Consider the following 13,226-nt stretch of genomic DNA (forward strand, 5'->3'; position numbering starts at 1 on the left):
GTTGAGTATATACGGTCAGTTTGGTGTGTGTATATGTGTGTGTTATTCAAAGAATTGAAAATGAAAAAGAATTCAAGTCTTTGCATTATTGCTGCTTACCTGGCATCAGAGGTAAGATTTTAATCCTGTCTCAGTGCCCTGTATGAACTTGGACACCTTCCTGAACCTCTCCAAGAACTCTTTTTCCTAATCTGGAAATAGGGGCCATAATTATCTAACTTGCAGAATGGTTGTAAGGATTCAGTAAATAATGTACTAAAGTTGGTAGGAAAAATAATTTCTTTTGTGATAAAAACAAATATTGTTGTCTATTTCCTTTTGAAAAACACATGATCTAAACATAGAAATATGTTTAAACAATATAATCCAATGTCGAGAAAGCACAACATTTATATTTATAGGAAGCATAGAATTTATTAGCTAGAAAGAATTGTAGAAATTATAAGGTTCAGTGACTTCCTAGCATTTGTTTGGCTTATGACCACTTTGAGAACATGAGAGTTATGATCCTTCTTGCCCCCAAATGCCTCTCTACACAGAAATTAGCATATAATTTTAAGGATACACCCTAAAACCTATTCCTAATCCCTAAATCCCTTGGGTCGAGAATTCTCAATTTAATTCACCACTTTGAATCTAAAGATGGAAAAATTAAGGAATATAAGTGAAATAAAGTGATATGCTCTTGAGAATTAAAAATTATTTTGAGAACTCTTTTTTTTTTTTTTTTAATTATATTTACCTGACCGAGAGAGACACAGCAAGAGAGGGAACACAAGTAGGGGGAGTGAGAGAGGGAGAAGCAGGCTTCCCGCGGAGCAGGGAGCCAGACATGGGGCTCGATCCCAGGACCCTGGGATCATGACCTGAGCCAAAGGCAGACGCTTAACGACTGAGCCACCCAGGCACCCCGAGAACTCTTTTACAAAGAAGTCGTTCTCTAACACTTAAAGAAGACAGCCTTCATCAGTTTTTTGAGCATTGTTCTCAGACTGCAGCTGCATTTCATTTGTGGACTTGCTGACTAGTCCACCTTTGGTGCATGTTAGTGACAAGAGCTCTTTGCAGTCGCACACAGAGGTAATTGAAATAATTTGGGTACTGATTTTACTTTTAACACATTTTTTCCCAAAAAATTGTGTTCTTGCATTGTCAGTAAACATTCATTAGGTACCTGTGATACTGAGAGCACAAGATAATGAGACCCAGTTTCTGACTTTGATTTGGGCACAGTCGAGTAACAGGCTCATAAGCCCCAGAGGGGAGCTCAGAGAGAGGAGCAACTCATTCAGCCCCAGAACTTTGAGAAGGTCCCACGTTTAAGGTAACATTCAAGTTGTATCTTCAATGATGTGTAGGAGTTTTCTAGGCAGAGAATCCAAATATCTTAACTCCCTGTATGTGCAGATTTTGCAATGCTTATCTTTTTAGTTTAGAATAATTAATTAATACATATATGGAAATTAGTCCTAAAATATATGGAATGTCCCCCTGAACACCCATTCCCTAGTTTCATCAACCATGCACCCTCATTCCCTGAGCCACGCAGTCTCCAAACCTCAGGGTCATTCTCCTCTATGGCCTGCAGTTTCTAGTTACTCACAAGGGCTTGCAAATTCTTTCTTCAGAGCATCCCTGCACCTTCCTATGCTGTTCCCACTACCATCTTCCCATAGTTCTCTATTTTACTAGACCTGACCCAGGTTGCACAACCTCACCAGTCCTTTTTTCTACACAACCACAAATACATTTTCCTAAAATTAATTTAATCTGAAGCCTTGCAAAGAAACACTTGCTCTAAGTTATACATAGGACTTGGTTATCTAGTATACTTATTATCTTACTTAAAGCCTGCCACAATCTGACCTCAGGTTCATCACCCATTATTCTCCAGCATGTTTGTACTCCAGCCAGGCAAGGGCAAGGCAGAGATGGTAAGAGCCCACATTAAGCTCAGGTCTCACCTTCTCCACTTGCTAGCTGTTGCACTTGATCTCTCCAAGCTTGTTTCCTTATCTGTAAGTTATATGGACAAATAACCAAGCAACTGAAAGCTGTTGGGGAAATTAGTGTGATGATGCATGGAAAGTGCCTGGGGCTGTGCCTGAGACATTAATTGGCTCTCAGTAAATGGTAACATTTGTAATCATCATCATCATCCCCTTCCTCTGAAGTGCACCACATCTCTGTCACACAGTCGTTTCTAAAAACCCATCATCTACTTACCCAGGTCATTTGTTATTCCTTTATGACCTGCTTCAGGTCCTACTTACCTTCCTGCTGATTCCTTCCTCCAAACCCACCTTCTCTCACCTCTCCTACATTACTGCTGTGTTTGCTCTACAGTGTTTCCAAACTTTTCTTAAGGATCTTGTGTTTCTCACCAGACTTTAGTAGTTAGAGCTGCCCCAAAATGGAGTAGACTGTCTTGCAAAGTCATGAGCCTCCTTGACCTCACTCTCTTTTGAGGATGTTGAAGTGATCATGAAACAGACGGAAGATTGGATAGTTGACATCTAAGGATCCTTTCAGTAGTGATTTTTGGAGTCTGAGTTGTTTAAGATCAGGGGCATGGCTTATACCTCCTCCTACTTCTCACAGCTAAGAACATTGTAGGCACACTCAGTTACGTGGTGTTTGGCAAATTGGTTTTCTGCTCTTGATCCCTGTCGCAGACAAGCAGTGGCTTTTCTTCCTGCAGGGAAGTTTGGGAGGATGAGTGCTGGGTTGGGGGATGGAAACCCCCGTGTTTATCACACTGTGACCTATAGTAAACTTCTAGTAAATGTTTAATGAACAAGCACCAGCCATGTGACAAGCAATGTTTCACTGCATCATTGTATATATTCCTTGGAAACAAGCAAATGAAAGAGTAGCCTCCAAATTTAAGGCTGAAGTTTTAGGAAGAAGTTGAAGGAAAAGGTCCATTGCCAAAAAACAAAGCTCCTTAGGTTCCACAGAAAAAGCTCTTTTTCTGAAAATTTTATTTCCCTTCCTTACAACCTCCTTCCTGGGACAAAGAGAGGGTCCATGAATATAAGACAGTGTTTATCTTCAGTGTCCTTTTTGGAAACTCTGTTCTTCACATTCAGTTTTGAAACGGTTTCATTACACAGGGCACCTCTAATGTCTGCCAGTTTCTTGTATCTCTAAAATCAACTGCTTTTCCTTCTCTGTTGCTGAATTTCAGGTAGCTGCACTTAATCTCATTGTGGCCTGGCCTTTTTATACCAGTTTGCCTTGACGCTGAAAGAACCTTCAGCTTTAAAGAATGCCTCCCCACCCCTCTCCAGTTAGAGGAGGGGAGAGGGTGACATAATGGTGGGTAGGGAAGGAGGGGAGGAAATCAGTTCATCGAAGGCTGTCAGAGTGTTTTAAGTGACTTTTTACTTCTTAAATTTAAGATCAACATAAACTATATAGACATTTCAGGCTGAGAATTTAAGTAGCAACAAAAAAGAATGGTTTTTGCTAATGTCAGGAATGACTCATCTGGTAAGAATGGTATTGTATTGGTAATACAATACAGAGAGAAGGAAAAGACTGTGGTATCTGTTCTCTTTGTGTTTCTGACCTTGAGGAGAATTATAACTTGATTGTTGCAGAAGTTGAGCATCTAATGTGCTGATGCATCTGTTAGTTCTTATATATTAAATGGCATAGCACTTGCAGTTCCCCGTGATTGCTTTGTGGGTGAAATATTTTCTACAATCTGATGAACTGTTTTTTTTTTTTTAAGAATATATTTATTTGTATTGTTTGCATCTCTTATTTCTCAAAAATATGCTTTCTATTCTATTTCAACACCCTGCTCTCCTCGTTGCAAATTGGAATATGTTTGGCTTTTTATTTTCAAGGTAACATTATTATGATTTCTTTTTAACATAGAGACCATGAACCAGGCACCTCCTGCTAGAAAGCTGGAAGAGGTTCTTCATCTAGCAGAGCTCTGCATAGAAGTCTTACAGCAGAATGAAGAGCATCATGCAGAGGTGATGACTTGCTTTAACTGTCCTATAAAGCTCCATATAATGCTTTGCCATAGTGGGAACAGCACTGAAGAAGGGGCCTGCCCATATACTTTGATATACATCTGGCCATTTACCTGTAAAAAACTGAGAACATATGTGCATTTCCTGGATACGCAATTACTATATGTTACAAAGGGGTTGTCTATGTATATGATTTATTATCTGTTCCTGACAACAGTCACGGAACATGGGAGAGCTTATGGGATTTGCCAAAGATGTACAAGTAGTAAGAAGCAAAGCTGGAGCACAAACCCCATCTCATGATGCCAGATTGCTTGCTTCTCCCCCCCATGCCATGACTGCTTTAGTTTCGAAATGTAAATTAATCAATGTACAAAAGGAAAAGTTGCGATCAACTATAACAAAATCAAATAGAAGACATTCATAACTGTATGACTGAGAACTAGTCTTTTATTCTTACCATCAAACTTTTCTTTAAATTTTCAGTAAGCCTGCATTGTTTATAGTTTTCTAAAGTTTTAATTATATATTAACATTCACCCTATAGAGTAGTATTTCACCAGGCCAACTGCTTATTCTAAGACTTAAAAGTCTTTCTAGTAGTCTTTCTAAAACTCTTTCTTTTTTTTTTTTTTTTGAAGATTTTATTTATTTATTTGACAGAGGGAGACACAGTGAGAGAGGGAACACAAGCAGGGGGAGTGGGAGAGGGAGAAGCAGGCTTCCCGCAGAGCAGGGAGCCCGATGCAGGGCTCGATCCCAGGACCCTCAGCTGAAAGCAGACGCTTAACAACTGAGCCACCCAGGCGCCCCATCTAAAACTCTTTCTAATAGTCATGAGTTTATTAAAAAAAAAAAAAAGTTTTAGGACTTTGGTGGGGAGTGCTTGCTTCGGCAGCACAATACGCTAGAATTGGAATGAATTGGGTGGGGAAAATATATGGAATTAAGTAAATATAACAAATTTCAGTGCTCTAACAGTACTTTTTTTCCTGAAGAAGCGCATGAAATGGGGAAGAATTTTTTTGAAATCCCAGATACTTAAGAATTTATAGAATATTTATTTGTAATGAAGCCAAGTTCTCAAAAATATAAGAAACTATAGGAAGTACATTGTAAGCAAATTCTTAAAAAAGAGTATTCATGAAGCCTTACTATAGGTAACTAAGATTTATTGTATCTAGTTATAAATATGATCATTCAAAACATCTGCTTTTAGCTCACACTATGGAATCTAGTTTTTACCTTGCATCTGTCATGTGTGAACTTGTTATGGATATTGTATTTTAAACTGAAGAAACAGCTGCTTCAATAATTTGAAATGAATCCCCAGGAGGATCTTTTCTAGGCTGGTACTACTGCTATGTTATGATGAAAATGATTATATGATAAAATATATGTATGTGTTGTCTTTGTCTTTTGTTAAAAGGCATTATCATCAGAGTATTAGATCTTTTTAATTAAAAGCTATTTCTGATTGGATATTCAATTGCAGTATATTTCACCTAAACAGGTACATCTAATATTCCCATACATTTCACAGAAATACTATTTAATTTTCCTGCCCTCATAAGGAAAATAATTACTTTCCTGTCTTTTAAATACAATTATTAAATGTTGTCTATTCCATGCAGTCACTAAATGCTTATTAAAGATAATGTATCCAAACACAATTAAAATGTAAATAATATTTTCTAATCCACAAAAATATGGTTGACTTTATTGAACAGAGATAATCATAACTCATAAATATCATTCTACTATATGCTGAAATATAGAACCAGTAAAATGACCTCTTTTAAAAATGCTTTGTAACACTATGGCATTTTCCATCCCCCAATGCTTCCAAATTCTTGGAATCCATCAGGGAAGAGAGGTGAGTAAAACTGTTCCCACTATTTTTCTAGCATGGAGTAACTCTCTTAGTGAAGGTAAGATAGAACCCACTTTGATTATAGTTAATTTTAAAGCCAACCTAGTTCTCCTTCCAATTAAAGACTATTTCTTGGAATGGGCTTACAGTTGTAGTGTTTTGATAAATGTGTCTTATTAATAATTGCATGCACAATTAAGGCCAGCTGAAAGGATTTTGATAATTCGGTTTTATCTCCCTTTTTTTTTTTTTTTGCCTTTTTCTTTTTTTAAGATTTTTGTTTTATTTTTCAAGTGATCTCTACACCCAAACTTACAACCCCGAGATCAAGAGTCACATGCTGTACTGACTGAGCCAGCCACATGCCCTGCCCTTTTCTTTTTTTAATCAGAAGATCCAACTTTTTCTCTGAACAATACTGGGGAGTGAATTGGTCTGATTCTAAAGTCATTTCCAGAGTGAATTAGGAGACTGAACTCTTCACTGATCTTTATTCTGCTGGATGTTCAAGCTGGGGTCTCTGTACTCCATGAGCAAGTACCTGGCTTGGCTCCCTGGGTGGAGGTCAATGCGTCTGCCTCCCAGAGCCCTCCCTTTGGCTCCTGTGCAGGCTTCTTTTATTCTCATTCTCCCTTTCTCACAGTGGCAGTTTACTCTCAGGGCTAAGAGGTTGTTTTGATCTTTAGCAATTTCCCAATCAAGCAGTTTTTGTGTCCTTCACATTTTTGACGGTGACTGGCTTACAAGACGGTGCTCCCTTCTCTATGGTGGCCTCTCAACCTCTCCTCTCAGGCTTTTTTCTGATTTGTTTTCTCTTTTAAAAGATAGCTTTAAGATCCTTTCCAGAAAATCCTTAAGGCTGTCTCCACATTCCAGACTACACTCTGCCTGACCAGAGACTTAGGCAAACCGATCTTTGTACTGTCCATCCAAAGCCCCTCACTTTGACAATGGCGGGACGTCCCAGATGCTGATGAGAAAGCCTTGGGCTCTCACCAACACAACATCTCCACATAACACCATTTGACTGATAAGAAAACTGATAAGGTCCCAGAAAGGTTGAGCAACTTGCCACACGTGCACAGGTGGTAAGTGACAGGACTCCAGACCTGGGCGTTCTGCAGTGAACCACATTGTTATTTCTCTTTCAGTAGAGGGGTGCAATGGTTGTCTGACCCTGCTTCTGCTGCCAAGTTGCATACCGGGCATCATAGCAGGGATGTGAACGCAGAGGTGATGATTATGGTGCAATCCTGGAGATGTCCCTTTCCATTCGTTCTCTTCCTTTCCTTGCTGACTGGTGTATCCTAGGACCCTGCCTAAGGGGATGGGGTCCTGAAAATATCAGGAGAGGGGCCAAGGGAAGAAACACAGCTCAAGTTGCTACTTCGTTGGGTATTATTACAGCAGAGTCTTGATTTAAGGTCCCTAAAATAGTCTAAATGTAATATTGTCCACCATGTCGGTGACAGTGTAAGCAAAAAGGATGTTTGGCAGTAATTTGGTATTTGCAGCACAGACCGCTCTCAGTTCACTGCACATAGCTGATTCATCTATCACTTCGGCTGCCTGTGCCTCAGGCTCCGCCAGCAACAGAGGCAGGACAGGAAAGGAGCTCAGTGTGGGCACACGTATTTGCACATATGCTCACACACATGAACATCAGTATCTGAACCAAATTATGTTTCTGGATGGATTCTAACATGAAGAGAAAGGGTATTTGATATTTTTTCCCATTTGTTTTGCTTTTGCTTCTTTGTGACCTTGCTCTTCTCACTAGCGTGCACATCTAAAGAACATCTTAAAGTCTGGTTATTCGTTCATGAACAAGATCTGTTTACTACCTACTACTAAATTACAGTAATCTCAACAATTGGATTGTATTAATTACATAGCATTTGTATCTGGATAGCCAGTGAGATAAACCAACATTTTTTAGGGTGGTTTTAGGTTTAGGGTTAGATTAGCCTCTGGTCCAACAAATGTCCCTCATTATGGAAGAAGATGATCCGCAAGTGGTTTAGAGATGGCAGAGTTACAGAGGCCAAATTCCATTGGCAGCAGTGACTCTCAAATGAACTTCCATGGGCATAAGTATCCTACCAAAAGTGTTTGTTAATTATTTTGTAATTTTTAATACTATATGTATAATATATACAATAATATATAACAATAAGAGTACTATTTTACCCTGACATACGCTTTGAAGTATTTTCAGTTTATCATCACACTCAGTTACTTCAATATTTATATTCATGTATGAACCCAACTAGGGAGAGATTTTGTTGAATCGAAAGAGTTATAAAAAACTTACGGTTAGGGCGCCTGGGTGGCTCAGTTGGTTAAGCGACTGCCTTCGGCTCAGGTCATGATCCTGGAGTCCCGGGATCAAGTCCCGCATCGGGCTCCCTGCTCGGCGGGGGGTCTGCTTCTCCTTCTGACCCTCTTCCCTCTCGTGCTCTCTGTCTCTCATTCTCTCTCTCTCAAATAAATAAATAAAATCTTTAAAAAAAAAACAAAACTTATAGTTAGTCTGACAGTGGTTTAGGTGTCATCCTCTAGTCTACTCTACTGGCTCCTCAAAAGAGCTTACATGTTTCTAGAATATGGCCCCTCAGTGTTACATTGCCTGGTGGTGTGTGTGTGTGTATGTTGGGGCTGGGGGTTGTCCTAGACACTAGACTATCTCCTGAGCCTTCAGGATCATCTACAAAATACAGGATTGCAAACTGATCTTTCCCTGGGGAAAAAATGAGCACATACAGCATCCCAAACTCAGATTCGCTGTTTTTGCTCATTTAGGCAGCCATCCTCTTTTTTGTTGTTGTAAATTATAAATTTTAACTATATGGTGAGGGTAAAAGTAATGAAAAGCCTCTTCCCTCAAAGAAATTAGAAAAGATATAAAGAAATAAGATATTAATAGGTGCTCTTGCAAGAAAAAAATCAGAACATTAACAGTGGTCTGATCTGCAAATCATTATATACAGATGGATGGACAGGTAATGTGCTATATATAGTTAATTAAGAGTCTACATGTGTAAGAGCTTGATCTCTGACCTCCAACTGACCTGGATTCAAATTATTGTTCTGTCACCTGCCAACTATTTGACTTTGGGCAAGTCATTTAATCTCTCTGAGTTTGCTATCATAGAAAATAAGGATAATTATAGCATCTACCTTTCTGGATGGGTTGTTTGGAGGGTTAAATAATATAACATATAAAAAGCCTTTAGAACAATACTTGGCATGCAAAACATCTAAACTCACATTATAAGATCTGTATGGATTTCAGCTCATTTCTGTAATTACTGATAATGATTAGTTTTTTGTTTTTTTTTTTTTTACTTTTGTAGATCAAGAGATTTTCATAAGCATTGAATTTTCACAGCAACCCGAGGGGAGGTTAGGACAAGTATTATTATTATTGCCAGTTTGCAGATGAGGGAATGGAAATCCACCCAGGGAACTGATTTGCCCAGGAGCACTCAAATCTCCCCACTAAGTGCAGAAGCTCAGTACTCACTTCCAGTTTCAGGGTGCCTTCTTAGCTGCCACTGTTTCCAATGACATTCAGAAAACAAACGCAGCTTTCAAAGTATTGTCACCTTGCCACATGTATTGTTGTCACTGTATGAGATTTTTTTTATTGTTAGAACTTTGGTAGAAGTGGTTTGGCTAAAGGATTATAATCAAGTTTTGTTTTGTATTTTCCTCTGAATCACATTAAACATTGCCTTCTGCCTCTGCCATCTCATTTACACTAGTTAGTGGCTTAGCATTAGGGCCAGGATAACTTTAACCCAGATAATCATGACTTGATTGGTGCCCTGCAGATGGCTGCGTTTCTGGTGGAGAGCCTGATGCTCTGGAGCCTCTACCATGTCCATGAAGTGGTCCTCAAGGGAGGACATTATACAGCCTCTCCTCTTACTCACAGGGTCCAGGGTGAGATGACTGCCACCCAGCAGGATGGCAAACAAGATGAGGGGATAGGTGTAGAATCCACCCTGTGTTCTCAAGGTAACAGCCTGTGACCCTTGCTTTTTCTTTTCAAAGACTGATTGCTCAAAGCTCTCTCTAGTCATCTTTAGGAGAACAATAAGCATTCATCATAGATTGGCTTGCATTCATCAGGAATACAAATTTGACACACAGATATATATACTTCTGTAAAGCATAAGGACAATTTTGAGTTGATGGCAAACTCTTGCCATCCTGAAACTACTTTTTTTTTTTTTTTTTTAAGAAAATTCTCTTCCATTTTATTTCATTCCCCACTGTGGCTTTATCTTCCAAGTTCACTTTAAAACAAACTGAGGGTTCTAGAGGGGAGGGGGTTGGAAGGATGGGTTAGCCTGGTGATGGGTATTGAGGAGGGCACGTTCTGCATGGAGCACTGGGTGTTATGCACAAACAATGAATCATGGAACACTATATCTAAAACTAATGATGTAATGTATGGGGATTAACATAACAATAAAAAAAATTAAAAAAAAAAAAGACCTATGGAAATTTTTCCGAGTCTTGAAACAATCCTGACCTAACATGATTGTTATTTTCTTTATTTTATTTTATATTTATTTATTTATTAGATTTTATTTATTTATTTGAGAGAGAGAGAATGAGAGAGAGCATGAGAGAGGAGAGGGTCTGAGGGAGAAGCAGACTCCCCACTGAGCGGGGAGCCCAATGCGGGACTTGAGCCTGGGACTCCAGGATCATGACCTGAGCCGAAGGCAGTAGCCTAACCAACTGAGCCAGCCAGGTGCCCCTATTTTCCTAAATTCAATCTTTTGAAAAAGCATTGGTTATGAGCTACAAGTGAGACTTTGAAACTGTCTTACTTGGCAGTACTGCATTTCTTTTTTTTTTTTTAAGAGAGACACAGCACGAGCAGGGAGGGGCAGAGGGAAAATGAGAGAGAGAATCTTAAGCAGGCTCCGTGCTCAGCATGGAGTCCAACATGGGGCTCAGCCTTACGACCCTGCAATCATGACCTGAGCCGAAATCAAGAGTCAGATGCTTACTGCCTGAGCTACCCAGGTGCCCCATGCCACATTTTTACTAGGGTTTCTCTCCTGCTTGACCTAGTATGTCAGGTCAGTCACCGCTGCAGCTCTAAAAGACAAGAGCAAGACATATGTAATGAAATTACACTGTTTTATTTGTTTACTTTTATATTACTTGTCATACACCCATTTTAGTAGATAGTTAAAAAGGATTCAAATATAGTATTTTGAAAGAGCAATAGCTCATGACATAGCGCATACCATTTCCAATAGTTTTTCACATTTATATATTTGTAGCAGCAAAATTGAAGTCCTAAACATTGAGCATTCTCAAAGTCCTAAACATTAAATGTCCCTAAATCTAAAGTCTGTTTGTATTCTTCCTGTAGGCAACATTTTCTTATTTTGCCATCCATTAATTCATCACATGGTGATGTTTTTTATTAATATATTGAACACTATTCTTGTGATACAAGTTTTTAAGAAAATACCCAATCTGATGGGGTGACTAGATGGCTCAGTTGGTTAAGCGTCTGACTTTGGCTCAGGTCATGGTCCTGGGATGGAGCCTCGCATCCAGCCCCGTGTCCAGCCCCGTGTCCAGCCCAGTGTCCGGCTCCACATCAGGCTCCGAGCTCAGCAGGGTTTCTCCCTCTGCCCCTTCCCCCACTTGAGCTCTCTCTTTCAAATAAATAAATAAAATCTTAAAAAAAAAGAAAATACCCAATGTGTTGATATTTTATAATCCATTTTGTTTTGTGGTTTGACTGTTATGTGGTTTTAGTGTAATTTACATTTGAAGAAATTAAATGAAGTTTTACAACCATGTATCTCTTAGAAAGTTCTTGAAAGTAAATGTTGACTTCTCTGGCTATAGTATGATGAATCCTTTTTTAAGTGATTAATTTTGATTGAAAGAATAATATAAATTTCTATATCACAGAAATGTGAATGTTTTGTAGTTATTTGGTTAAAAAGTTTTAACACCAGCAAAAGATAAATTTTAAAAGGGGAGAAAGGGAGCGCCTAACTGGCTCAGTCCGTAGAGCATGTGGCTCTTGATCTTGGGGTCGTGAGTTCAAGCCCCATGTTGGGTGTAGAGTTTACTTAATAATAATTAAAAAAAATGTTAAGGGGGGAAAAGACCTGAAAAATAATTCACTAAAAACAGTATAGAGCCCTTATACACACGAAAAATGTGTTCAAACTCATTCATAATTAGAGAAATGCAAATTAAAACAAAACTGAGATGGAATAGCCAGAGAAATCCATGTTACTTTTTTATGTGAGTGTGATAAGAGCACCTAATACAAGATGTAGCCTCTAAGCAAAATGCAGTTAACTATACGCCTTATACTGTAGAGTAGATCTCTAAGACTTGTCTTGTATAACCAAATCTTTGTACTCTTTCACTAATACCTCCCTGTTTCACACTCCCCCCAGGCATTCAACCCTCTGAAACCACCATTTTGTTCTCTGCTCTTAGGGATTTGACTGTTTTAGATTCCTCATTTAAGTGAGGTCATGTAGTGTTTGTCCTTTTGTGTCTGGAGTATTTCACTCAGCATAACATCCTCTAGGCTTAACCATGTTGTTGCAAATGGCATGATTTCCTTCTTTTTTAAAGGCTGAAAAATATTCCATTATATATAAATGTCATATTTTCTTTATCCATTCATCTGTTGATGGATATTTAGGTTGCTTCCATGTCTTAGTTATTGTGAATAATGCTGCAGTAAACGTGGCAATGCAGATATCTCTTTAGGGTTCTGATTTTAACTCCTTCAGATGTAAACTCAGAAGTGGGATTGCTGGATCATATGATACTTCTGTTTTTAATTTTTTGAGAAACCTCCATACTGTTTATCATAGTGGCTGTAGCAATTTACATTCTCACCAACAGTATACAAGACTTCTCTTTTCTCTACATCTTCAATAAAACTTACCTTTTGGGTTTTTTTTTTTTTTTTATAATAGCCATCCTAATTAGGTGTGAGATGATAGCTCATTGTGGTTTTGATTTGCATTTGAAAATCAAATTATGATTAATAATGTTGAGGACCTTTTGCATATAGCTGTTGGCCATTCGTTAGGCTTCTTCAGAGAAATGTCCATTCAGGTCTTTGCCCATCTTTTATTCAAGTTATTTGGGGTTCTCATGCTATTGAGTTGTAGGAGTTTTTTATACAGTTTGGATATTAACCCTTTATTAAATAAACTTTTTGCAAATATTTTCTCCCATTCCATAAGTTGCCTTTTCATTTTGTTGATGGTTTCCCTTGCCATGCAGAAGCTTTTTAGTTTGATGTAGTCCTTTTTATGTATTTTTGCTTTTGTTGTCTGTGCTTT

At 38.5% G+C, this 13,226-nt stretch overlaps 1 protein-coding gene across 17 annotated transcripts in view; it reads left to right on the plus strand.

Annotated features, from left to right (window-relative positions):
- Positions 1-13,226, plus strand: part of CADPS2 (calcium dependent secretion activator 2) — a 520,372-nt gene that overhangs the window by 425,440 nt on the left and 81,706 nt on the right. For 10 of the 17 annotated variants that reach the window (XM_032401664.1, XM_032401666.1, XM_032401671.1 and 7 more), the window contains 2 exons: positions 3,889-3,992; positions 5,860-5,868. In XM_032401664.1, the coding sequence (XP_032257555.1) occupies positions 3,889-3,992; positions 5,860-5,868 (113 nt within the window). The remainder of the gene's footprint in view (positions 1-3,888; positions 3,993-5,859; positions 5,869-13,226) is intronic. The other 7 variants (XM_032401665.1, XM_032401674.1, XM_032401670.1 and 4 more) reach the window with 1 other exon arrangement.

The sequence above is a fragment of the Phoca vitulina genome, unplaced genomic scaffold, assembly GCF_004348235.1.
Source record: "Phoca vitulina isolate PV1807 unplaced genomic scaffold, GSC_HSeal_1.0 scaffold4, whole genome shotgun sequence".
NCBI classification, from domain to species: Eukaryota; Metazoa; Chordata; class Mammalia; order Carnivora; family Phocidae; genus Phoca; species Phoca vitulina.